Below are 27,963 nucleotides of genomic sequence, written 5' to 3' on the forward strand. Positions count from 1 at the left end.
TCAGATTCTGAATAAAAAAAATTTCATATAATCAATAAATAGATGGAAAGTAGAATGGAGATCATTTTCTGAATATTGGCAGAAACTCAAATTGACCAATGGTCAGCACAATATCAGAGATTGAAATTATGGTGAATCTTCAGGGGAATCATATTTTGTGATTCTTCTATACTCACTTATTCACATGCAAATCAAAACTGACAAGATAAACCTGCAGACAAGATAAATGCGATTTTTGAGGCTGATTCACCATATCTTGATGTTCGGTATTTTTGCGAACAGCATTTTTTTATCAGTACAAGTGAATAAATATCTGACATGTAGGGAAAAAACAGAATTATTTGATTGCATCAATTTTATGGCAACAATGATCTGCCTTTCTTTTCTTAACTTAAATGCAGGGCTGAGGGATTGACAAGGACAAAGTCTAGTTATTTGAATAGGATGGAAAAAAACAGGGTCCTGTGTATACTTGGCGTGCACGTAAATGAATCCTTGACAGTTGGAATTCTTGATAGCACATGGCATTGGTATATGCTCGTCTTCATTAGCAGAGTTGGTGCATGACAGTAGGACGTTAAACACCATTTCATTTTTCTTAACTTACCCCAAAGCAGCCAACAAATCCCTCTAAAGTATTAAATTTACTGCGGATGTAAGCTGTGACATTTGGTATACTGCCCAGATAAAATTCATTCTGTAAGTTTATTGTTATGTTACCATAGTTACGAGCTTGAGACAGGAAGCAAGATGGCTGACGATTACAGTTGTTAGGGTCGACCGTGACGACAATTTCTACAGGAGTCAAGACAATCTGGACAGCGTGAGTGTAAATTCCTCCTATAGGTTCTGATAACTGGATATTCCCTGCTATAGTCTCTATACCCAGACTGTGAGTTATCCATAACCTAGCTTTGTATAATTCGACACCGAGATGTTGTGGTTTACCATCATTAGAAGACTGGAAATAAAAATTAACAATTATTTCTTAATTTAAAAATAATATAACAGGAATGTAAATATCTGGTGTGCTGTGTGTTTGTATATCTGAGAACACTTAGATTGTTCTGTACATAGTGCATGTTCCATTTCGAACAGGAGCATCCTGCTGCAAAAGCAAGAAATTAAAGCTTATAGGCCCTATCGGTTAAATGTTGATGACAGAAGACAATTAGATTCTTGGAAAATGCTAAAATTATCATATTCTTTGAAACAATGAGATATAAAACATATGTCAAAACTGACAGGTCGTAAACCAGGGGTGTCCAACCTATTGTACAAGTTGGCACATTGAATTATTTCAAGTAGGAAGAGTCACATTGGATCACTCCAAGAGTTGCATTGGATCATTACAAGAGGCACAATGGATCATTCCCAGAGGCATAATGGATCCTTACAAGTGGCATATAATGGTCTAACATAAACAAAACCTAACTAAATTGATTTCAAATAAAAACAACTTTGGTGAAATCAAAACAGAATCAAAGTCTCATTAAGGTAAATAATGTTTCTATCTCTGTTAGAATTTAATCTTTTAAAGTTATATGGCACATGTGAAGCTGTATATAGATAATATGTAGGTGGCCACGGGGGGGGGGGGGGGTAATGGTGGCTAAGTGGGTAAGACACTAGCTCGCTAGCCTGGAGGTCAGGTGTTTGACCCCTGCATTGGCCAAGAAAGTACATCCAGATTTTGCGGTGTGGTTCCCTCTTGTCAGTGATGCAGGACATAGAGCCTGACAAAAACAGCTGTCTAGTCATTTGGATGGGATGACAAACCGAGGTCCCGTGTACAAATTAGTGTGCACGTAAAAGATCCCCGACAGTTGGTTTTTCGATATAAGAGTAGGCCATAACGCTGCTGTCAGGGCAAAATTTCCCTCATAGCACACTGTATGACGTATGCCTGTCTTCATTAGCCCAGTTCGGAGCAGAACAGTAGGACATTAAACCCCATTTCATTTCATTTTGTAGGTGTCCACCCCTGAATTAAATGTATAGAAATTGTAAATCCTCAATTTTACTTACTCCAGTTATATACATTATAACTCCATTTGTAACTGTTGTCGTAAAAGTAAAACTTATTTCTAATCTGTCTATGCTGCGTTTACGACGTCTGTTTGTTGTGGACACAATCGTCGGAATTTGTACGAAACTAAATCCATTAAAGTTTGCCATGGTAACCATTTCACAATTATCACCAGAGACACCTAGTGGACAGGAACATTTATAACTGTTGGCAACTGGTTCTGTACAGGTTCCGTTATTCTTACACGGAGAAGAATCACATTCCTTGATGTCGACAGCACAATTTTCCCCGCTGAAACCCGGCGGACACAGACAGGTGTAATTATTAACAAGATTTATACAGGTGCTGCCATTACCACATGGACTACTGCTACACTCATTAATATCAATACTACACGCTATACCTGAAATTCATAAAAACAAGTACGATCAGAATATGAACTGACCATGTAGTTGGATGAAATTAAAAAATCTAATTCACCACATCAATGCCGATTTGTTCAAAGAACAAGCATGCCAATTTTCATGTCGATCGGACTTGAATTGAAGGAGTCTTAGGCTTTTCGAGGAGCGTTCCCCCAAGAAGAAGAACAAAAATCATAAGACCATGCCAACTTGATATTCTGTTCTTAAGGATCTTGTTAAATAAATAGCTACTTGAATCCTGTGAAAGATGTTTAGCTTAAAACTTAAAAATGAAATCAAATGAAATGGGGTTTAACGTCCTACTGCCCTGCTCCTACTCGGCTAATGAAGACAGGCATATGCCATGTAGTGTGCTATGTATGATGTATGCCTGTCTTCATTAGCCGAGTTGGAGCAAAACAGTAGGACGTTAAATTTCATTTCACCTACTTAAAATTAAGCCTTTTGGGAAAACAAGAGAAAGGATTATCTGAATTATTTCAACATTGACAATATGAATACTGTAATCATTTTCTTACCTGTATATCCAGGTAAACATTCACATCTAAAATCATTAACGAGATTTAGACACCTGCCACCATTACGACATGGTTGAAATAAACATTCATTTATATCTATGTCACACTGTTTACCTGTAAAATATCAAGAATCAAATTTAATGCTAACAGTTAATCGTCAAAAATAATAACATCATTTGAAAAATCTATGTGAATAAGAAGTTGTTCAATAAGAGAGAGTGAAAGAGAAATTGGTTTTAACGGCCACTCGACACAAACTAGGTCATTTCAGGACTAACAATAATAATCTTTAGCAGTGGGAGGAAACCGGAAGACCCGGAGAAAACCCACAAGGATGAACAGGCAACCCTAATCCTTGCCACATACAACTGGGGAATCGAAACCCCGCCAGTTGACTCAATGACAGACCGTATGCTACAGCACTCCCGTCCTAACCGTTCGGCCATCCAAACCCCCTTCAAGTCAATAAACTTCATCTGTTAGCTATAGGTAATCCTAGATGGAATCGTAAATGAGAGATTCTAATATAGACAAATATACTGGTTGTAATAGCTTCTATATAAAATAGAGAGGGAGATTTAGGATTAACATATGGTTCAATTTTATTTCACTAATTCACTTGCATGTATGGGTCTTTAGCAGTGGAAGGAAACAGTATATATAGAGCCTAGCAGTATAATCATTTGGAAGAGTTCAAATAAAAACTAATTACTGTAAATAGGGATAAATATTTTATTTGAAAGTTAATTTTACCTGCATAACCCGATTTACAGCTACAAGAATAACTGCCTTCACCATTCACACAGGTAGCTCCATTACGACAAGGTGAATACAAACACTCATTGATATCTTCTGTACATGTAGCACCTTTATAACCAGACGTACACTGACAGGTAAACCCAGTTGATGTTGACGTACATGTTCCAGAGTTTAAACAAGGATTAGATGTAGGTGTACATTGATTAACAGGTGTCTCACAATTATTCCCTAAAAAAAGCAACAGCATACATTCAGTCCAAATTAGAGAGAGAGAGAGAGAGAAAGAGAGAGAGAGAGAGAGAGAGAGAGAGAGGGGGGGTAACGTCCATTCGATTCGTACTAGGTCATTTTTATTCTAATAATTCGATCGTTAAATAGGGGTCTGTAGCAGCTGGAGGAAACCCTAATTATTGTGTCATGTACAAGTGTGGGATCAAAACCATACCACTTGACTCAATAACAGATGTTATGATCTAAAGCACAGTCATTAGACCATTCGACCACCCAACCACCCACACTCCAAATGGACAAGACATGTTTGTTTTCTATGAAATCATTTGGAATAGAGCTTTAATGTCTCAACAGAATATTTCTGTCATTTTAAGACAACAAGCATATGGTAATTTTTCTTTAGGTGATTGTGCCTGCAATACAAAGGAGGAACATTTTGATCATGCTGGGATTCGAACATGCTGCCGCAAAATCATTTGAATCATCAGTCCTAAAAGAGCAAAACATTTTCAACAGGTGTACGAACTGTTTGCTGTTGATTAAATGAAATGAAATGGGGTTTAACGTCCTACTGTTCTACTTCTGAATTGGGCTAATGAAGATGGGCATATGCCATACAGTGTGCTATTAGGGACATTTTGCCCGGACAGCGGCACTACGGCCTACTCTTATATCAAATTCCAACTGTCAATGGATCTTTTACGTGCACACCAATGTGTACACCAGACCTTGGTTTTTTGTCCCATCCTTTTCAGGCCCTCTGTCCTGCATCACTGACAAGGGGGAACCACCCCGGAAAATTAATTTTATGACTATCATTGCCCTATATTTAGAGATCTGTGCAGAGTGAATTGTACCCCAGCCCCTCTTGCCAATGACACAAGTCAAATTGTTTTTCAATGCTGGCCATTTTCAGTTGCAGTCTCCCAGTGCTGCCACCATAATTATGATTGGTTACATGTTGTTAGCTGTAAAAAATATTGTCTCAGTTTACCTGTAAAAGATGAAGTACACGAACACACATAAGAACTTGCTACATCTGAACATCCTGCTCCATTTAAACATGGCTGACTAGCACATCCTGTTACCATGGTTTCACATAAACTACCATTAAAACCTAATTGAAGAGACAATAAAAATAATTATTACTTCAATGAGTACAGTTCAAAGATGTATTTAAAATAAGATTTACAATTACGAAAATGTCTTTCTTTCAATTTTCTAATAAAATTTTGAAATTTCTCTATTAACACAGCCTGAAGCTACGGCTCCCTCTAGCACAGTGGTTCTGGTCATTTTGTTGGCTGCGACACCATTCCAGAAACAAGCATCTGATTTACAGATCAAAATGTTGTAAACGAAGACTGAGGAAACAAATCGTGAGTGTGAGAGAAAAAAGACGATTGGCAATGTGGCAAGAGATCAGAGATTAATATGTTTTTCATAAAAACATAGCATTTTTTCAAAAAGTTTCAGAGAAGTCCCCCATGACCCCAGGAAAAGTGTTGGAGTTGAGGTCCCGAAGGTTGGAAATCCAGGCTCTAGAACATCAAATCAGTCGCTCCACATAAATAGCTGTGGTGAACTAGCTCAGAAAGTATCCAGGATTGGGCAGTTTAAGGCGATCTAGGAAGCAGTAGTTTAGGGAAGTTTAAATATCCAATGTACAAAAGAGAGAGAGAGAAATGAGGTTTAACATCCACTGGACACAAACCAGTTCATTTTGGGACTAACATAAGGTTCAATTTCTTTTCAAAAATTCACATGCTCGTAGGAGTCTTGGGCAGTTGGAAGAAACCGGAGGACTCAGAGAAAACCCACGAGGTTGGACAGGCAACTGTACTCCTTGTCACGTACAAGCAGGGAATTGAAACCATGAAACTTGACTCAATGACAGACCTTCTGATAAAACGCGCACACGCTAACCATTCGGTCACCCAACCCCCCCACATGCTATAGGATTTTACTATTAAAGTACAAGCGGGCAATGGAAGCCATGCCACTTGATTCAATGACAGACCTTCTAATGCAGAGAGAGGGAGAAAAATGGGGTTTAATGTCCACTCGACATAAACTACGTCATTTCCGGACTAACATATGGTTCAATTTTATTTCCATAATTCGCTTGCGTGTAGGGGTCTTTAGCAGTGGGAGGAAACCGGAGAACCTGGAGAAAACCCACGAGGGTGGACAGGCGACCCTACTCTTTGTCACGTACAACCGGGGAATCGAAACCACGCCAGTTGACTCAATGAAAGACTTTATGATACAGCATGCATGTGCTAACCATTCGGCCCTCCAACCCCCCACCTTCTAATGCAACATGCAACCGTAAACCATTCGGTCACCCAAACCCCCAGGTGCTAAAGGGTTTAAACATTATTTAGTACTTTTCATCACATAATTCAATAAACAGTGGTCTACCTTTCTGACACTGGCATGTAGGTTGTCCTCCAATAACTTCGGTACAGGTAGCATTATTTAAACATGGCTTCAAATCACATTCCCGAACATCCGTTAGACAATCTGATCCCGTCCAAAACAGCGAACAGATACAACGATATCCACCAACAGAATTAATACATTGTCCATTAGGGGGACATGGCGAGGCTAAACACTCATTAACATCAATGGTGCATGTCTTCCCTGTAAAGTTAGCTGGACACGAACAAACATATCCTGTCAAAAATAAAGAGAGAAAAAAAGAAATAAAATGGGGGATTACGTCCTACTGTTCTGCACTGACTGGGCTAATGAAGATGACAATTTAGAGGACAATACTGGTATCAGTCATTATCTCTACAGTTAAAGGACAATATTGGTGCCAGTCATTATCACATATGTGATTGAACTCGTTAAATACGTTCCAAATATAATTTTAACACAGAGATCATTGCTACGATAGATGCGTAATGAAGGTTTCAACAATCGGAAGTGATGAACACAAAAGGTCATTTCGGGCTTTGTACTAGGATTTTAATTAGCTCTTTAAACTTAGTATTCATAAGTAAAGCCCTGTGTCCTTCAACGATATGAAATTTCAAAAATCAAAACCACCTTACCATTTGTGACAGGTAGACAGGTCCCAGAGTTTTGGCAAGGATTGGAAATACAATCGTCTGCTTCCGCTTCGCAATAGTTCCCAGCAAAACCTTTCAGACAATTGCATGTGAAGCCTCTAGTACCATCCGTCTTTTCAACACAACTAGCGCCATTCCTGCAGGGATTGGAAAGACAGTCATATATATCCCCTTGACAACGGTTACCAATGAAACCAACAGCACAAGTACAACTAAAACCGTCTGGTGTAGTGTTGTCATAGAGACAGGTGCCACCATGGAGACAAGGATTGGGTATACAAGCATCTGTGTCTGTTTCACAGTTTATTCCAGTGTATGGATATGAACATTGACAGCGATAAGCATCACCAATGTCGAAACATTGACCACCATTTTTACATGGGTTGCTATGACAATCGTCTATGAACCGGTCACATTTGTCACCTGTCATGCCAACTGGACATTCACAACTGGAAAATAAAAATTCACAAATATAAAAAGAATTGACCACAATTACGCAACACTGATTTGATCTTTGGAGCACCTATTAAAATTTGTGCTTCCTATATCTTCATAAAAAAGGGACTTGGTTGTTCTTTTCCTAAGCTTTTAGTTCCAAATTTTTAAGTTTTGAAATTTCAACAGAAGATTGTTCATGAAACTCAAGTGGATATTTATTTATTAAAATCCTGAAGAACTAGAAATCCAATTGGTTTGGCCTTATCTGATCAGAATATTTAAGCTTTGTCAAACTGTATTGTTCTTTCTTTTTGTCACAATTTGAATTAATTATTTCAAGGTTCCCTGAATCTTTGGGAAATGAGCCATGGTGGTTCTGTGGATCAGGCACTGGCTCACTAACAAGAAGGTCCTGAAATCGATCCATGTGTTGGCTTTCCACTTCTAGCAGGACGGACAGCCTGGCAAGAAAAAGCGTCCCATGTTTGATCACAGCTTTGGCAAAGAAAGTACCTCTGGATTTTCCAGGCTTGTGTACCTGTTGTCAGTGATGAAGAATTGAGGGCCAGGCCAGAAAAAGCATCTTTTCGATCGGATGGGATGAAAAACCAAGGTACTTGAGTGCAGTGATAATGAATAAAAAAAGGAATGGATACCTATATCTATTGATGCCATCGACACAGGTTTTATAAGATGAGCATGGATTGGATGAACACTCATTGATATTAGTCTCACAGTTAATACCAGTATATCCCACAATGCACTGACATCTGTACATATTTGGAGCGGGTTCATTACATGTGGCGTTATTTTGACATGGTGAACTGGAACATTCATTGATATCAATTTCACACTGATTCCCAGTAAAACCTGAAACACAACACAAAATTAACGGCTTTAGTAAAATCATTTTTAAAAATCATTTTAGTAAAACCTGAAACACCAAAAAAAATTAATGACTTTGGTAAAATTATATTTTAATAATAACAATTACAGTTTGTTAATAATATTTAGTTATTTCTGATTGTAACCAAAAAAAAAGTACTTTTCTGCATCCACTGGGCTAATTAAGACAGGCATACACCATACAGTGTACGGTACATGTGCTATGAGGGAAATTTTGAACAGATAGCATACCCTTGTTTCCATTTTTAACTGTTAGGGTATCTTTAAGATTCTACCAATGGTTTGCACGGAACAAATATAGAAAGTATCATATAGTTGAATTAATGCTACAAAATTATTGAATGATCAAATTTTGTGTTGAACAGAAGTATGTGATGAATTACTAATGGAATCAATTTGATTAGAATACAGATCTATATTTTGTTTCGTTTTTTTTATACTTTTGATGGCCTACACTACATAAAGATCTGACCGGTTGTAGTGGAAGGTCGTTGTAGAGGTCAAATGAGTGGCTTTTGACCCTATGATGTCAGACATTGATTAATCAATCAGCGTTGATATTTCTAATGGTTTACCAACAGTTCTGTGCATCGCACGCCAATAACTAGCCGTAACAGACCGTTTCATTGGCTAATCCCTCACTTCAACCAGAACCAAATCCTAGGTAGTGAAGACAATTAAAACAAAATTTTGAACTAAAAAAAACGAAAGGAATTAGAATCTGATTGTAATGGAATCATACTATTTGTCTTTTGCTTATCTTCTAACACGCCTAATCCTAACGTTAATTAAGTTTCTATTTCCATTGAAAACTTAAATAACCAGAATTAACCCAGACAGTGCAAAAAAGTAGGATGTTAAACTCCATTCATTCATTTTAATCGTATATCATCAATTTGTTTCTATCCTTTCCAGTGTAATCTTAAATAACCACAGTTAGCCCAGTCGGTGAAAAAAAGTTGGACCATTTAATTCATTCTAAGCGGATGGCTAATCATATTTCTCTCTCTTCCAACCTCGTGGGTTTTCTCCGGGTCCTCCGGTTTCCTCCCACTGATAAAGACCCCTACTCGCAAGCGAATTATTGAAATAAAATTAAACCATATGTTAGTCCCGAAATGACCTAGTTTGTGTCGAGTGGACGTTAAACCCCATTTCTCTCGCTCTCTCTTCCATTGAAATTTTAAATAGCTAGAGTTAGCCCAGTCGGTGCAGAAAAGTAGGAAATTAAAACACAATGTAATTTTAAATAGCTCGAGTTATTGTGATATTCAAATTTACCTGGTAAACAGGAACAGACAAACTTGTTGACGTCATCTCGACATGAACCACCATTACGACACGGTGTGGATAAACATTCATTTATATTAAACTGACATCTATCACCTTGGTAACCAGGTTTACAATAACATTTATAACCTCCTGGATAATAATAAACATATAAAAACATTTATAACCTCCTGCATGGATAATAATAAACATATAACAACATTTATAACCTCCTGTATTATAATAAACATAAATGAGAAGTGGTATCAGATGTTTTGGGAAGATAAGTATACAGACAGTGGTGTAACTATTGTTTGTGCCGATCGACCAGGGTGGTCCTTACATTTGCCAATAGCCCCCCCCCTCACACACACACCAGTGAACAACACAACACAAGTCATAATAACCGTATTTAAACTGAAAACAAATAATAATTGTGTCGGGCATCTATTTTTTTAATGCAGTAGACAATAAATGCGACCTTATGGCTTATGCAAATTACATGCCAAGCATACAAAGAGTCGCCTGGGGCACATCATGACCTACCCCCATCTGTTATGCTCCTCGATACAGATGAACTTATTAATTGAAACATTCTGTGGCTTAACTATGGTTTACTAAAGAGTGGTGACAGATGGATAATATCTTATATCTATATTTTGTCGCAGCTTGGTGTGTATTCTTGACGTAGATTGGATAAATGCTCTTGTTTCAGTTATACTTGTCAATTTTGACTGACTGGCACTGAATTTGACTGGAAGGAGGTCTTTAAAATTGATTAGCGAATGCAATTTTGAAGTGAAATTAGACCTCAAATTGCTTCAAACATTCCAGAATATTCAAAATCACAAGATTTCAAAGAAAAACAACCAAGATATACCCATCATTTAATAAATCTAGACCAAAAGCCTGTATTACTTCTAAAAAAAACAAACAGAGCAATCTTACCACTGGGATTTTCGACACAGACGGAGTTATCTCCACATGGATGTTCAAACTGACATCTACGTACCACCGCCTCGCAGTTTGTACCCATAAACCCATCTACACAGTCACATCGATAGCCGTTAACTAAATCTACGCACGTTCCATTGAAGAAACATGGCTGACTTAGACACTCATCTATGTTCTGTTCACAGTTCTTTCCTGTTACACCTGACATAAACAAAAAATAAATTCAAAATATCTTTTGGAAGAAATATGATTCAGATTGTTTTTACAATCATAGTGTTTCAAATAGTGATTGGCAACAGGGTGAAATTGAGTTATACATCCACTTCACATTGTTGGTAGGTCATATTCGAACTAACCATATGAAATGAAATGAAATGGAGTTTAACATCCTACTGTTCTGCTCCGAACAGGGTTAATGAAGACGGGCATACGCCATACAGTGTGCTATGGGGGAAATTTTGCGCTGACAGCGACACAACAGACTACTCTTATATGTACACAGGACCTCAGTTTTCCATCCCATCCGAACGACTAAACAGCTGTCCTTGTCAGGCCCTCCGTCCTGGACTAACATATGACAAAACTTTATAATTTCAGTGTGTGCAAGACTAGGAATTTTTAGATGATTAAAGGGGTATTATGTAAGATTTAAATAAAGAGCTGACAGTTCTCCCTATAATATTTCAAAAATAGATAATGCAAAATGAATATGTTGAAAATGTCATTCAATTTACTTTATTTGAGCGAAGTTATCAATGGTTGTAGTTTTGACAATGTGTGTGCATCGATTGTAACTACTGTACTGGTCATTCAAGTCTTTGCACCTTGCTTTTCCATTTTTAAATTAAATCATAATATGATCTAACCGTTCTAATCTACTTGATATCGGAGCCATCAGATGGCATCAAGAGTTATATGGTTTTGTCATGTTAATAATAGGCAGATTTAGCATCTTACATAATGCCTGTTTATGGAAAGCGGAGTATAAAGAGAAAGTCCTACTACTTGGCACAAATAGAAATCCACTAGGTCAATCATCCCCTGATAAGGTTTGGAAATAGAATGGAAAGTAGTTCCAATGTTTCATCATCATAAGAATACTTTGGTCATTTGGGGAATACTGGATTAACATAGGTACTATTTATTTTTATGTGTGCAATGCCAGTAAGCAGAATTTTTCATGGATAGTGGTGTTTCCACTTTCTCTCCTTTGATTGTCACGGGTCCTGTTGTATTCACACCAATTGGTACAATCGTGGAACTTGATTTTCCATCAAATTAGAGGGGGGGGGGGGTTGTATAGCCAAATGGTTAGCATGTGTATTATGTTGTATCAATAAGGTCTGTCATTGAGTAAACTGGCGTGGTCCCTGTTCAACCCCATAGGTTTTTTCCGGGTCCTCTGGTTTTCTCCCACTGCTAAAGACCCCTCCGAGCAAGCAAATTATTGAAATAAAATTGAACCATATGTTAATCCTGAAATGACCTAGTTTGTGTCGAGTGGACATTAGACCCCATTTCTCTCTCTCTCTCCATCCAATTGGAATGACTGGGCATACCTTCAACAGACAAGTGAAAGTCTGAAGAGTATGGAAAATAGGACCCATTGTCATAACAATAAAAAATGTATCCTATTAAACTGGCTCTCTTCTTCTTCCAAGTCTGAAATTTGACTAATTAATGTAAAATCATGTTTATCTTGGCTTACCTGGTGGACATTGACATCTATAACTACCATAAGTATTGAGACATGTGGCGCCATTTAAACAAATAGACACGGTGGCCTGACATTCGTCTTTATCTAGATTACATGTTGGTCCCTGGAACTGTGGGGGACAGGAACATGTATATCCTCCAAACTGATCTATACAGCTTGCTCCATTTATACACGGACTAGAAGCACACTCATCTACTTCCTGAAATAACAGACGGACAAATGCGTGAGATGAATTAAAGGGGCCATAGTGGATTTAGAGTCAATCTTATCTGCACCAACCAGGCTAATGATACTGGATACTATGCAGTGTGTTCTTAAGGAAATTTCGTCCTGACACCATAGTTTTCGACTATTTTTAATTAAATTCCAACTGACAAGGTTTCTTTTACGTGCCGGGCAACGATTTTACAAGTGTGGATAAACGTTGGGTTTTTTTGGGTATCATTTTAACGCCTAGACATTTTTTCTTTCCAGAATCTCAGTCCTGCATTACTGATCAAGTAAACCAGACTTGATCATTCTTGATAAACACTAGGATTGAGTCACTATGGCAGTTATTGTGATAAATTGAATGAAATGGGGTTTAACATGCTACTGTTCTGCTCCTAAACTGGGCTAATGAAGACGGGCATACGCCATACATTGTGCTATGAGGGGAAATTTTGCCCGGACAGCGGCACTACGGCCTACTCTTATATCGAATTCCAACTGCCAAAGGATCTTTTATGAGCACGCCAATGTGTACACGGGACCTCGTTTTTTTGTCCCATCCTAACGACTAGACAGCTGTCCTTGTCAGGTATTGTGATAAAAGTAAAAGACTTATTAATCGGGACTATCAGAAGTGTCTGACAATGGAAACGGAAGTGACTAACAATGGTCACAAAAGTGACTTCGACAGAATGACAGTCCCCAACATCACAATGTAACAGGTTATGAGCAGTACCTGTAACATGTGTGGGGGGTTGGATGGCCGAATGGTTAGCACGTGTATCATAAGGTCTGTCATTGAGTCAACTGGTGTGGTTTCAATTCCCTGGTTGTACGTGACAAGGACTTCGTGGGTTTTCTCCGGGTCCTCCGGTTTCCTCCCACTGCTAAAGACCCCCTATGCGCAAGCGAATTAATGAAATAAAATTGAACCATGTGTTAGTCCAAAAATGACCTAGTGTCAACCGAGTGGACGTTAAACCCCATTTCTCTCTCTCTCTCTCTCTGTAACGTGTCCCTATAATAAATGGTATTGACATTATATTTCAGTAGCTTCCAGCTTTTAAAATCTTAAACTATAGAACAGCAAATCAAAAAAAGTTTACCGTTTGACAAAATTGTCCCTGCCATCCAGATACACATGAACAATTATAAGAATTAACCCCATCTATACAGGTGGCACCATTAATACATTGATGTTGTCTGGGAGTTGAACAATCATCTATATTTATTTCACAACGATCTCCTAAAAATATACAAAACAAAAAAAAATTATTAAAAATATAATGGGAATGAACGAATGAAATGTGGTTTAACATCCAACTGTTCTGCACCGACTGGGCTAGTGAAGACGGGCATACGCCATACAGTGTGCTATGAAGGAGATTTTGCCCGGACAGCGGCAGTATGACCTACACTTATATCGAATTCCAACTGTTAAGGGTTCTTTTATGTGCATTCCTTTGTGTACATGGGACCTTGTTGGTTTTTTTTGTCCCTTCTGAATGTTTATACATTGTCCCTTCCCAGGCCCTCTGTCTTGCATCACTGACAAGGGGGGACCACCCCGGAAAATCCTGATGAACTTTCCCGGTAAACACAGGGAGCCAACATCCTACTCACTGAGCCACCATGGCTCCCAATTATATGGGGACACAAGTGTCTGGAATTAAATTACTGTTTATTACTGAGCGATATTTTAACTAGGATTCTCTTTGAGGAATTCCCAAGATGTTTATACTGGTAAAATCATTCAGAAATCTAAAAATTATTTTCCATAACTAGAGCAATAAATTATTTTAATGGTATTTAGTAATTGAACTGGAATTACACAGGATATAATTCTACGGAATACAATTACTGTTTATTACTGAGCAATTACTGTTTATTACTGAGCAATTACTGTTTATTACTGAGCAATTAGTGTGGATTACTGAGCAATTAGTGTGGATTACTGAGCAATTACTGTTTATTACTGAGCAATTACAGTGGATTACTGAGTAATATTCCACCTAGGATTTTCTTTGAGGAATTCCCAAGTTGTTGACACCGGAATTTATTTCAGAAATCTAAACATTCAAAAATTATAATGGGACACAATTATATGGAATACAGTTACCGTTTATTACTGAGTGATATTACAACAGTGGCTAAGAGAGTAAGACGCTGGCTCGCTAGCCTGGAGGTCAGGTGTTCGATCCCTGCATTGGCTGTGAAAGTTCATCCAGATTTTGCAGCGTGGTTTCACCCTTGTCAGTGATGCAGGATGGAGAGCCTGACAAGGACAGATGTCTAGTCATTTGGATGGGAAGAAAAACAAAGGTCCCGTCGACACATTGGCGTGCACATAAAAGATCCCTTGACAGTTGGAATTCAATATAAGAGTAGGCCGTAGTGCCACTGTCCGGCCAAAATTTCCCTCATAGCACACTGTATGGCGTATGCCCGTCTTCATTAGCCCAGTTGGGAGCAGAACAGTAGGACGTTAAACCCAATTTCATTTCATTTGATTTACTTTGAGAAATTCCCAAGCTGATTATACTTGTAATTTTTTTTCAGAAATCTAAAAATTGTGTTTTCAGGCCTCTAAAATTGAAGATTTCAATTCAAGTGAACATCATTTTAATATTTGTTATAAAAAATATCTGAACTTGTTATGGCTACCTGTGAAGCCAGTGATACACTGACAGAAAAATCTTCCAATGGCATCAAAGCAAGTTCCATTATTCTGACACGGACTGGAATCACATTCGTTGACGTTCATCTCACAATCTTGTCCTGTGTAGGCAGACGGACAAGAACATGTGTATCTATTTATGCCATCTGCACAAGTTCCACCATTTCTACATGGCTGGGCTGCACATTCGTCAATGTTTATCCTGCAATCTGTCCCTGTGTAACCTGGGAGACATCGACAAGAGAACGAGTTGATGCCATCCACACAAGTTCCAGAATTCAAACATGGCCGACCAGTACAATCGTCAATGTTAATTTCACAATTTCTACCTGGAAATAAAGAAGTTTAAATTTTTAAGTAATTTAAATAACATGACGTACATACACTTTCAAATATCTTTTGACCATTTGTAAAAGGGTCCTTACGACACAGACATAATGGGGTTTAATGAAATGAAATAAACAGGTGTTTGATGTTCTATTTTTTGTACCCGAAGACAGGCATATGCTATGCAATGTTATGAGGTAAATTTTGCTCCAAAATGAAATGAAATGGGGTTTAACATCCTACTGTTCTGCTCCAATTGGGCTAATGAAGACGGGCATGCGACATCAAGTGTGCTATGGGGGAAATTTTGCCCTGACAGCAGTGCTATGGAATACTCTTGTATCAAATTCCAACTGCCAAGGGATGTGCAAGTCAATGTGTACACCAGACCTCGGTTTTTCATACCATCCGAACGACTAGACAGCTGTCCTTATCTTATTTTGATTTCCAATTGTCGGGTTGTATGTGACAAGGAGTAGGATCGACTCCTCAACTTCGTGGGTTTTCTCAGGGACCTCTGGTATCCTCCCACTGCTTATTATGGAAATAAAATTGAAAAATGTGTTAGTCCCAAAATAACCTAATTTGATTCGAACGGACATTAAATCCCAATTTTTCTCTCTCTCCAACTGTCCAGGATTTCTATCGTGCTTCCAGTTGTATACACAGGACCTCAACTTGTCATACATCTGTAAAGGATAATCATAACTGACTCACCTGTGAAGCCTGTTAAACAATTACAGGTATAATTTCCCAGTAGATCTGTACACGTAGCATTATTACCACATGGTGAAGATAAACACTCGTTAACCTGTATCTCACATCGTGATCCTGTCCACGCTACTGGACAATTACATCTATAGCCATTGATGACATCATCACATACGCCAGCGTTTAAACATGGAGACGAGGAGCATTCGTTGATATCAACTTGACACAGTGTACCAGTAAACCTACAAATATTCAAAAACATTAAACAGTGCACCAGTAAACATAGAAATACACAAACACATTACACAGTGCACCAGTAAACCTAGAAATACACAAACACATTACACAATTATATACAAAACATTACACAGTGCACCAGTAAACCTAGAAATATAAAAAACATTACACAGTACACCAGTAAACACAGAAATATACAAAACATTACACAGTGCACCAGTAAACATCGAAATTTACAAAACGTTACACATTGCACCAGCAAACCTAGAAATATATAAAACATTACAAAGCGCACCAGTAAAAAATCTAAACATATATAAAAATTTGTATTTTCTTTCCATTGTCATGAAAGCATTTAGAATAATGAATAAATAAAAACAAGCTAACAGTGAGGCTGATGTCCCCGTGGAAATCCCAAAATAAACAGATGACACATAATAATTAATTGCACAGTTATCTTTTTCAAAAGTATTGAGCTATCAAACTGATTATCTATACTTAGTCTAAGCATAAAATGTTCACTATCAAACTTCGGTTTTGACGTACCTGGTAGAGAGCGAAACTATACACTAAGTTTTATCACTCTCCATCAGTCAAATTGCTTATTGCTCTGCCTGAACAGAAAATGCTCATTATCTAACTTAGTCAAGGTATTGATGTAATGAAACTATACACCAAATTCCAGCACTCTTATACTTAATTAAAACTCAACTAATAAACACCTACACTAAGTTTGAACATTCTAGCTCAATTAGAAGCAGGGTTATTGTTTCCCAAAAAGTGTGACTGACAGACCCATTTTAATAGTCCCCTGCTTTCAACCTACGAAAGCATAGCAACCTGGTCGTGGTGGCTGAGTGAGTAAGATGCTGGTTCGCTAATCAGTGGTGCAAGATGGAGGGCCTGGCAAGGACAGTATCTAGTTGTTCAGATGGGAAGAAAAAAATTGATGTGCATGAAAGAGGAAATTTGAAGTTGAATTTTATATAAGAGTATAGGCCGTACTGCTGCTGTCCAGACAAAATTCCCTCACAGCAAACTTTATGGTGTATGCCCGTCTTTATTAGCCCCAGTCGGTAAAGAAATGTAGGACGGTCAGACAATTATAACGTCATCAATTTATCCTTGAAGTCAAAAGTGGAAGCATTACCAAAAGAGGATGGCTTTAGAATAATACTTGTTTTATAATAGGACAAAATTTCACGATGACGACAGCATAGAGGATAATTTTATGGTTTTAACCTGTAGGCTACAGAATCTCTCATCTCAAAGATCATGGCGCCAGTTCTAATAGCTAATTAGCCAGAAAAAATGTAATTAATTGGCACAAGGAACATCCTGATGGCAGAAATATCAAATAAGGCAAACAAAAAGAAACCATGCATTATGGAGATGAAGTAAATGTTAATGGTAGGTTAACAAGATCGGCCACCATATTGTTTGTTTAAACGTCAGATGTTTTTTTTTTATATAAACCAAGAATGTGCTTGCTATTTTTTTAATGGCATCAGATGCTTTTTTTTTTTTTTTTTTTTTTCAATGGCATTTAATCTCTTCTGCTCAGATAATATGAGGGAGAAAGAATAGGGTTTTTTAACCATCACTTAATTAGTTCAATTTGGGCCCAAGATATATGTAATTTTTTTTTAATAATATGCTTGTATGTGTTTTGTCGAAAAGAAGGAAACCAGGGAACCCAGAGAAAACTCACAAAGAATGTAACACTACACCTTGTTATATACAGGCATGGGATCAACACTATGACGTTTGAATTGATGACAGACTTTAAAGGAGCTAAATCTCTAGAAAGGGACATAAATGGGACGCAATGTATATTATAATGTAGCCTATTATGAATGTATATAATATGATTTACATTCAATCGTTCTGTTTTTACTGTAATTTCTAACCAGTTACATTAGGTGAAATGCGCGAAGAGTCCAAATTCAATGGCCGTCTTTGGCACTGGTGTTCTCCTGTGGGTTATGTTTAGCCTTGTTCATCGATTCGCTTCACTACAAATGGCACTCGAAAGCATTCTGGTATGGGATTCATGTGCCAATTTTAAAATTTTCATTTTGTCTTAAATATTGGATATCGGTCCACCAAATAACCAACTTACCCAGGAGAACACTGGCAGGTAAAACTGTTAACACCATCTATACAGGTTGAACCCGATCCACAGGGACCTGATGCACATTCATCTATATTACCAGTACAGTTCTTTCCATTCCAACCAGGAGCACATGTGCATGTATAATCATTCACTGCGTCTGTACACGTCGCTCCATTCCGACAGAATCCGTAATCACATTCTTCAATATTTGTTTGACATTGTATTCCTGTGTATCCAGGCACACATAGACATGTGTATCCAGCCACTTGATCCTGGCAAGTTCCACCATTTTGGCATGGTGTCGACTGACATTCGTCAATATTAGTCTGACAATTATTGCCTGAAATAACAAAACATGAAAACATAAAACGAATTATACATAAAACACATGGGGTACAAATATTTCTATAAAAGTATGATATGTTTTGCATAAAGTTGCAGGTGGTTGGGTGGCAAAATCAATCACAAGGTCTGTCATTGAGTAAAGTGGCGTGGTTTCGATTCCACGCTTGTATGTGACAAGGAGTCCAACCTCGTGGGTTTTCTTTGGATCCCTCGGTTTCCTCCCACTGCTAAAGACCCCTATGCACATGCGGATTATTGAAATGAAATTGAAGTTTGTGTCGAGTAGATGTTAAACACCCACATCTTTACTCAGAATAAAGTAATTTGAATGAAATTTTCAATATACCTAGCTGTATTCATTTTTATATTGCAAGAACGTCCAGCTCTTTATCTAAATTTTACATAATGCATCTTTAAATAATAAATTTAATTTGAATTGTGAAAAGTTAGATAATTCAACATCCTGGTTAGCAGGGGAACCACTATGGCTCAGTGAGTAAGATGTTGGCTTGCTAATGTCAAGCTCCCATGTTCGATCCCTGCTTTGGATGAGAAAGTACATCAGGTTTTTCCCATGTGGTTCCCCGATGTCAGAGTTGCAGGACAGAGGGCCTGGCAAGGGACAATGTATAGTCGTTTGGATGGGACGAAAAAAAACGAGGTCCTGTGTACACATCGGCATGCACATAAAAGATCCTTTGACAGTTGGAATTCGATATAAGAGTAGGCCGTAGTGCCGCCATCCTGGCAAAATTTCCCTCATAGCACACTGTATGGTGTATGCCTGTCTTTATTAGCCCAGTTGGAGCAGAACAGTAGGACGTTAAACCCCATTTCATTTAATTTTTCCTCGTTACTAATTCAGCACTATACGCGACAAGCCAGAATCCCATAATTGTGTGGAAAATGCATTAGTATAATGAACGAATACAAAGATATTAGAATATAATAACAGAAATTGTTTTACACTGCATGTGTTCCCAGTAAGATAGTATCTGGTAATTATACCATATATAAAATATTATGTACACAAAAATAAAACAACATGGACCAGAAACTCAGCATCACCTCATAGCAGCCAACTTGGAGTTGAAGACTGTCAATTGTCCAAGGAACAAACAAGACAAGTTTCATGTTGATCGTACTTCAACTGGCGGAGCTTTAGGTTGTTTTTTTAAGCGGCATTAGGGAGAATTGGATAAAGAGCAGACAGTTCTCACTCGGATAGTTAAAAAACATTTTAGTCAAATTACTTCACTCTGAGCCGAGAAAAACTCATTTTAATAACACATTAAACACAGTAGCCTTGATTGTCATTGCTACCATTGTTATAATAATAAACAAAGTCTTGATTGTCCATTCTTATGGTTAATCATCAACAGCTGTTAAAGCATAGATCAGATTCAAATCTGTTTAATATCGGACCCATCAGATGGCATCGAGAGTTGATTATCATTTAATAAATGTCTAATTAATAATTTATATAACTCTTAAGGCCTAAAGAAAGACCTGCAATAGGCAGATTTAGCTTTTGCATAATCTATGTTTAATAATAATAGCACCATTTTACTTATCAATGAATATAATATTTAACAAAAATGTATTCAACTCATTGTTAATATTATTTTGTGTGAGACTGTCATGGTGTTTATTTAGTAAGAGAGAGAGAAATGGGGTTAAACATCCACTCGACACAAACTAGGTCATTTCGGGAATAACATATGGTTCAATTTTATTTCAATAATTCGCTTGCCTGTAGGGATCTTTAGCAGTGGGAAGAAACCAGAAGACGGGGAGAAAACCCACGAGGTTGAACAGACGACCCTACTCCTTGTTATGTACAATTGGGGAATAGAAACCACACCAGTTGACTCAATGACAGACCTTATGACACAGCGCGCACGTGCTCAGTGGTTGGTGTCTTATTGGACGTCTGATCATAATATATCAATATGTGAGTTGATCATAAAATGCCTAGATGGGACGTAATATTTCAAGAGATGCACTCCCATCCAAACTATTGAATAACTATTTGTTATTTGATGCGAGGCGAGTTGATCATAAAATGCCTAGATGGGACGTAATATTTCAAGAGATGCACTCCCATCCAAACTATTGAATAACTATTTGTTATTTGATGCGAGGCTTTCATCATGTTTATTTAGTGACTCAAAACCCAGTGATGTTTTAGACGTTAAGGTGGGCACTGGTTGGTTGGTCTCTTATTGGACCTCTTACCATAAATCAATATGCGATGTGATCTTATGAGTAATCCAGTTTATTCTTGTCGTCTGTCAAATAAACCTGTTCGTGACACAAAACCACTAGTAACTTTCTCCTTCTTTAACCATAAAAGGTAACACTCTTATTTTAGAGACCAAGGGGGTTTAACATGACACAAACTAGGTCATTTCGGGATAAACATATGTTTCAATTTTATTTCAATCAATTGTCTGTGCGTAGGGGTCTTTAGCAGTGGGAGGAGACCAGAGGACCCGTAGAAAACCTACTCCTTGTCATGTACAAGTGGGGAATCGAAACCACGCCACTTGACTCAACGACAGACCTTATGATGCAGCGTCCATGCATTAACCATTTGGCAGTTCAGGTGGCGCTGGCAGGTTTTTACAGATAGCATGATTTACCCAAAAACACCCAAATCTACATTGTACCCAAATCCACCATTTTTAAACTCATATCACAACAATTTATATCAATTTTTGATAATAGACTATTCTTTATGCCAAATTGTAATTTTTAATTTTAAATTGCAGCGTTTTTGTGTAAAAAATACCCCTTAATTAATAATGGTGATATGAGGTGAAATAATGGTAGATTTGGGTGGATTTGGGTAGATTTAGGTGGATTTGGGGTAAATTGTGCTACTTGCTTTTTACTGTCATTAACAAGTATGCAACAGCTCCTCATGGAGTTTGTAATTTCCTGCTTGGAAATATTTATTTAGCTGCTGTAAAGAAAACTTTGAACTGCCTACTTCCAACCTATCTTCCAGTGTAAGGTAATTCTTTCTGCCATGTTTTGTTTGTCCGATTGAAGGTGAAAGGGGTTCTATAAATGGATTTCGATTCAGCCCAATAATTATTTGATCTTTAGAAGCAAGAGGTTCTAGGGGTAATTGTTTCATAGTTCTAATAAGCACACATAACTTAAATGCAATCTAATTATATTTAATTACTGTCAGAAACCATGCTTTATCCTAATTTAATAAATGACATTTCACACCAATCATCTTGTGTTTGTTATTTGTTTCAGACTCCTGGTGGAGAGAGAGAGAGAGCTAAGAATTGAATGACTATCTTTATATTAACACCCCCCAAAAATAGAAATTAAATTGGAGAGTCCACTCAACACAAACTAAGTCATTTTGGGACTAACACATGGTTCAATTTTGCTTGTGTGTAGGGATCTTTAGCAGTGGGAGGAGACTGGAGGACCCAGAGAAAACCCACGTGGTTGGACAGATGACCCTACTCCTTGTCACATTCAAGCGGGAAATCGAAACCACGCCACTTGACTTAGTGACAGACCTTGTGATTTCACATTCACTCAACACAAACTAGTCATTTTGGGACGAACACATGGTTTGATTTTATTCAATAGTTCCCTTACGTGTATGGGTCTTTTACAGTGGGAGGAAACCTGACATAACAATATAAAATTTTGTTTGATAAAAAAAACCTAACCTGTCTGTCTAAACCAGTGTGAATTGTCTCCAGTCCACTCAAGTTCTAGTAATCAAGTTAAACTCATATCCCTACCAATATTTAATCATGGTAATATAATTCATAGTGTACTAGCCAAGTTATTTATTCTATGAAGTCTGTTAATACATATTCATTTGCGGTAATTTGTTGCGGAAATTAGATCTAGTCTACTTTCATATTGGTAAGATTGTCTAGGAATAAATTATCTGAATAGTTTGGTGCTTAATTTTGAGACAATATGATCTTTTACTTTTAATCACACGACCTTACACAATTCTAGGTGAACTATCCTGTCCACAAAGGACCAGACTGAAGTCAAATGGTTGTCAAGGGTGATTGTAAATTCTCCAGCTTTTATAAAATGGATGGAAATGGGACCGTCTTAAGGTATGGACTGTTGCCCGGGGACCTTGTGACTTGCTGTCAATAAATAAATACTATACTATACTATACTAAACCATAAATATTTGTTCAATAATTTTATCAACCGTTTACATTTTTATTCCTGTGAGTGTTTGTGTAGTATAGGGTCCCCAATTAACTCCTGAAATAAAAACGACCCTGGATGGAAAGTTATGTCTGTAGGAAACATGGATATCATTTTGAATAGCCTTTTTTTATTAAATGCTTTATGACCTTACGATTTGCAATTGGTAACTGAACCTCAGTTTTTTTTTTATCCCATCTCAACAACTAGATGCTTTCTTTTGCCATTCACTCCATCCTACATCACTGACAATGGGACAACAAGCTGATTGGAATAATTTATAAATATTTAAACATACATTATGCAAGAGCTAAATGTGCCAATTGCAGGTCTTTCTTTAAGCCTTAAATGTTTTTTATCGTACCATTTTTAGTAATATGATCGAGGCTAGGCCCAAAATTCAATCGCTAAATACTTGGTTTAGTGTGGATCAATTTGACTGAAATTTTCAGAAAATCCCCTTTACATATTATAGTGAGAACTACCAGCTCTTTATCTAATCCCCCATAATGTATCTTTAATGAAATCAAGGCAATACTTGTCATAAGTTAAAGCAAAACCAAAAATACTGAATCCAACTTTATTAGCACTAGACTTGATAAAAATATTCAGACCGAGGTTTAACAAAATTGAATTTCCGATTCTGAATAGTGACCCAAAGGTCAGCAACAGGTGACCAGTGATTGTCTATACAAACGATAGCTGTGTCTGTAATGAGATCAGTTGTATTCGACAAGCGATTTGTATCTTGATAGATTTCTGGGGGGTCATCAGGGGTCATCTTTATTCCGATCACAATCAGCTATAATAGCTAGTTAAGTGACCATATTGATTTTATAAAATCCAACATGGTTGGGACTGTACGAATGGAATGGAATTCACAAAATATTTTCTTTTTATTATTCTGATTCCCCATGTACTAGAAACTTTTTTTACAAATCATTTTATTTTCTCGAAGAGGTGCATTTGTCCTATAGAGACAGGGAGCCACGGTGGCTCAGTGGGTAAGACGCTGGCTTGCTAACCTGGAGGTCTCATATTCGATCCTTGCATTGGCCGAGAAAGTTTAACAGGATTTCCCAGTGCGGTTCCTCCTTGTTAGTGGTGCACGTAAAAGAACACTTGACAGTTGGAATTCAATAAGGAGTAGACTGAATTGCCTCTGTCCGGGCAAAATTTCCTACAAAGCATACAGCACAGCATATGCCCATCTTCCTTAGCCCAGTAGGAGCAGAACAGTAGGATGTGAAACCGCATGAGAGAAAAAAATGGGGTTTAACGTCCACTCGACTAACACTGGTCATTTCGGAAATAACATAAGGTTCAAATTTATTTCAATAATTGGATTGGGCATTGGGGTCTTAAGCAGTCGGAGGAAACCCAAAGACCCAGAGTAAACCCACAAGATTGGACAGGGGACCCTACTCCTTGTCACATTCAAGCGGGTAATCGAAACCACGCCACTTGACCTTATGATACAACAAGTTAAACACCCAACCACCCAAATATACAAATAAAAGAAAGATATTTGAAATAGACTTGTATCACTAAAACATTCATTCATTTAATTGTCCAACCTCCGGTTTTCTCCCACTGCTAAAGACCCCTACACGCAAGCAAATTATTAAATTAAAATAAAATTGAATCATATGTTAGTCCCGAAATGCCTTAGTTTGTGTTGAGTGGACGTTAAACCCTATTTCTCTCTGCCTCTCTTTTCAATGTTTGTGCCGAGTGGATGTCAAACCCCATTTCTCTCCACTGAATTAGAAGACGTATAAATAGATGACATTTTCAAAATTTGCTTTAAAAAAATATCTGTGGTCTAGACAACCATAAACCACCTCTGGCGCCAGATAAAATTCAACATAATGGATCCTTTATTTCTCTGCAAGAATCAGGATATGCCATTTCTATGCATGAGTAGTCGAACAATTTCGATTCCACAGAATGATTTATTCTAATCCCGTCCGACATGTACAATTAAATCTTTGCTAAATTTAAAAGGATTTAACCATTCGGGCTGACATTATGCGGGGACAAAATTTATTCACTAGACATGCATAACCCTTCTTCAGTTATTTTGAAAGGATGGTAATTCTCATGGGAGATACTTCATACACCATCTGTGTTGGGGTTTTATGTGACAGCTAACTGATCATTTAAAAACTAATCAGCATCGTGAATCCCAAGTGTCTCGTCTAGATGTGTCTGTTCTTTATAATCTCTATAAATAGCACAACATCATTTAAAATCCGTCTGCGTCATTTCCATTTTTCTTTTTTTGAGAATATCAAATTCTGACATATTAGTTCTTTAAAAACGTTATTCTGTCTTAAAGTCCTTGAATCCTTTACAAAGTTTGTAATACAAACTACAATATTGTGAAAGATGAATATCTCTATGGAATATCAATCCAAAAATATTTCATTAGCATCAAGAATTTAATAAAGAGATAATATATGATCGATGAATGAAACAATTCACAAAAATTCAGCCTCCTCTGCATGTAGGGGGGTTGGGTGGCCGAATGATTTAATGTGTGCGCATGAGATCACAAGGTCTGTCATTGAGTCAAGTGGTGTGGTTTCGATTCCCGGCTTGTTTGTGACAGGGAGTAGGATCACCTATCCAAATTACCGTTTTTCCATATTACTGTGTAATTATATGAATTTGAATAAACATTTTTTTTTTCAAAAAAGAAAAAAAAGTGACAATTCACAAAAGTAGGATGTTAAAACCCAGTTCCATTTATTTATTCATTCCTTTGTTTCCTAAGCCTCTTAATATCAAATTAAAAATTCTCTTTCAAGATGGAATTAGTTTCTTTAGAATATTTGCTAAGTGGGGAAAAATCTATGAAGACTTGGATAATGACTGAGCATTTTGGCACCGCACTCAGCATTTGAAGTGACAGCATGACTCGTCATTCTGTCACGACGTCTTGTCATGAATGGCAGACAATATGGCTGTGATAAAAATCTAAAGATGGAACTACATGTATAAATAGCCAAGAGGAATAATGAAATTCATTAAAAAGGAAACAAACCGAACGAAATCTTGATCCCACGGATGCTGCAGGCGTCAATGAATCTATAAATAGCCTGATTACATCACACGTATTGTCACAGCTGTGCGTTCTTGTACATGTTACAATTGTCACACGTCCATAAATTGTAACGACCAGAAAAATTTCTGTAGCCATCTTGTCTTGTAAAAAGTAAATGGTCATTAAATTGATGAGTCATAGGGACATTAAACGAAGATTTCATTCATTCTATTATATCTCTTCTATCACAGTGTCTAGTCATTCAGATGGTACAAAAAAAAACCCTGAGGTCCCGTGAAGATATGTTTCACTTCACATTTCATTCAATCCAAAATCTATAGTGAAATATATGTTCAGAGGACCTTGGTTTTTAATATATTATGTTATTTTACAGAGTCTAGTCATTCATATGGGACGAAAAAACAAGGTCATGTGAACAAATATTTCATATCACATACAATCTAAAATCTATATCTATTCTTTTAAATCTATATCTATTCTTTTACAGAGTCTAGTCTTTCGGATGGTATGAAAAACAGGTTTGTAAACATGTTAGCATGCACTTGAAAGCATCTTTGACAGTTGGCATGCATTCAATTAAGAGTAGGCGAAATACTTCTGTTCAGATAAAATTTCCTAGGCCACTAAACATGATTTTCTAGTCATAAAATGTATGGTAGCTGTTCCATTGAAACAAGAAAGTTTAAATATACTCAAATCAAATGGTATTCATTGAAACAAGACATTTAAGTATAAGTATGCTCAAATCAAATGGTATCCACTGAAACAGGAGCCTTAAGTATATTCAAATCAAATCAAATGGTATCCATTGAAACAAGAATATTTAAGTAGGCCTGTACGTAAATCAATTGGTATCCATTGAAACATTTTTAATATACGTAATTTATGTCTGACAATGTTTGTGACCGGTGCCTTCTGTCCAGGCTTGTATATATATACATAATGTAATAATTTGTACTTGATAAAGTCTGTGACAGGTGTTTTCTGTCCAGGATTATACGTTATGTGATAACTTGTAGTTGAGGAAGTCTGTGACCGGTGCCTTCTGTCCAGGCTTGTATATATATGTTATGTGATAATTTGCGGCAATACTATATACCAGAAAACACCGGAAAACAACCGGAAAACACTGGAAAACAGCCAGAAAACACCGGAAAACTACCGGAAAACACTATGTTATACTGAATACTGGAAAACCACCAAATACCGGAAAACACACTAAATAGGTAACAAAGAGCCGGATCCTCCGTTAGAGTTAGGGTTAAGGTTAGGGTTAGGTTTTTTCCAGTGTTTTCCAGAGGACCAGCAGTGGGTTAGGGCTAGGGTTAGGGTTAGGGTTAGGTTTTTCTGGTGTTTTCCTGAGGACCAAGCTCCGGGTTACCTATTTAGAATGTTTTCCGGTATTTAGTGTGTTTTCCAGTATTTAGTGTTTTTCCAGTGTTTTCCGGTATTCAGTATAACATGGTGTTTTCTGGTAGTTCTCCGGTAGTTCTCGGGTTATTCCGGTTGTTTTCCAGTGTTTTTTGTCGGTGTTTTCCGGTATATAGTATAGCCAGATAATGTGTACTGGACAAAATCTGTGACAGGTGGTTCGTCTCCAGGATTGCACAGTAAATACACTATCCCTACAGACAGAGCCAAGTAATTACAAATTTCAAACTCACTCAACCATATCTTATCTGCTCTTTACTAAAGCTAAAAATCTAATATCAACTCTGACTCATTTAATCAT

General features: G+C 37.3%; 1 protein-coding gene across 1 annotated transcript; it reads right to left on the reverse strand.

Annotated features, from left to right (window-relative positions):
- Positions 1-953: 953 nt before the first annotated feature.
- Positions 954-27,963, reverse strand: LOC126812000 (fibropellin-1). Its single transcript, XM_056098305.1, is given in 13 exon segments — positions 954-961; positions 2,202-2,432; positions 2,973-3,086; positions 3,726-3,959; positions 4,957-5,079; positions 6,387-6,641; positions 7,025-7,491; positions 8,137-8,350; positions 9,668-9,808; positions 12,318-12,525; positions 13,643-13,782; positions 15,201-15,542; positions 27,915-27,963. Coding segments are annotated over 13 exon segments (2,526 nt in total).

The sequence above is a fragment of the Patella vulgata genome, chromosome 1 (assembly GCF_932274485.2).
Source record: "Patella vulgata chromosome 1, xgPatVulg1.2, whole genome shotgun sequence".
In the NCBI taxonomy this organism is placed as follows: domain Eukaryota; kingdom Metazoa; phylum Mollusca; class Gastropoda; family Patellidae; genus Patella; species Patella vulgata.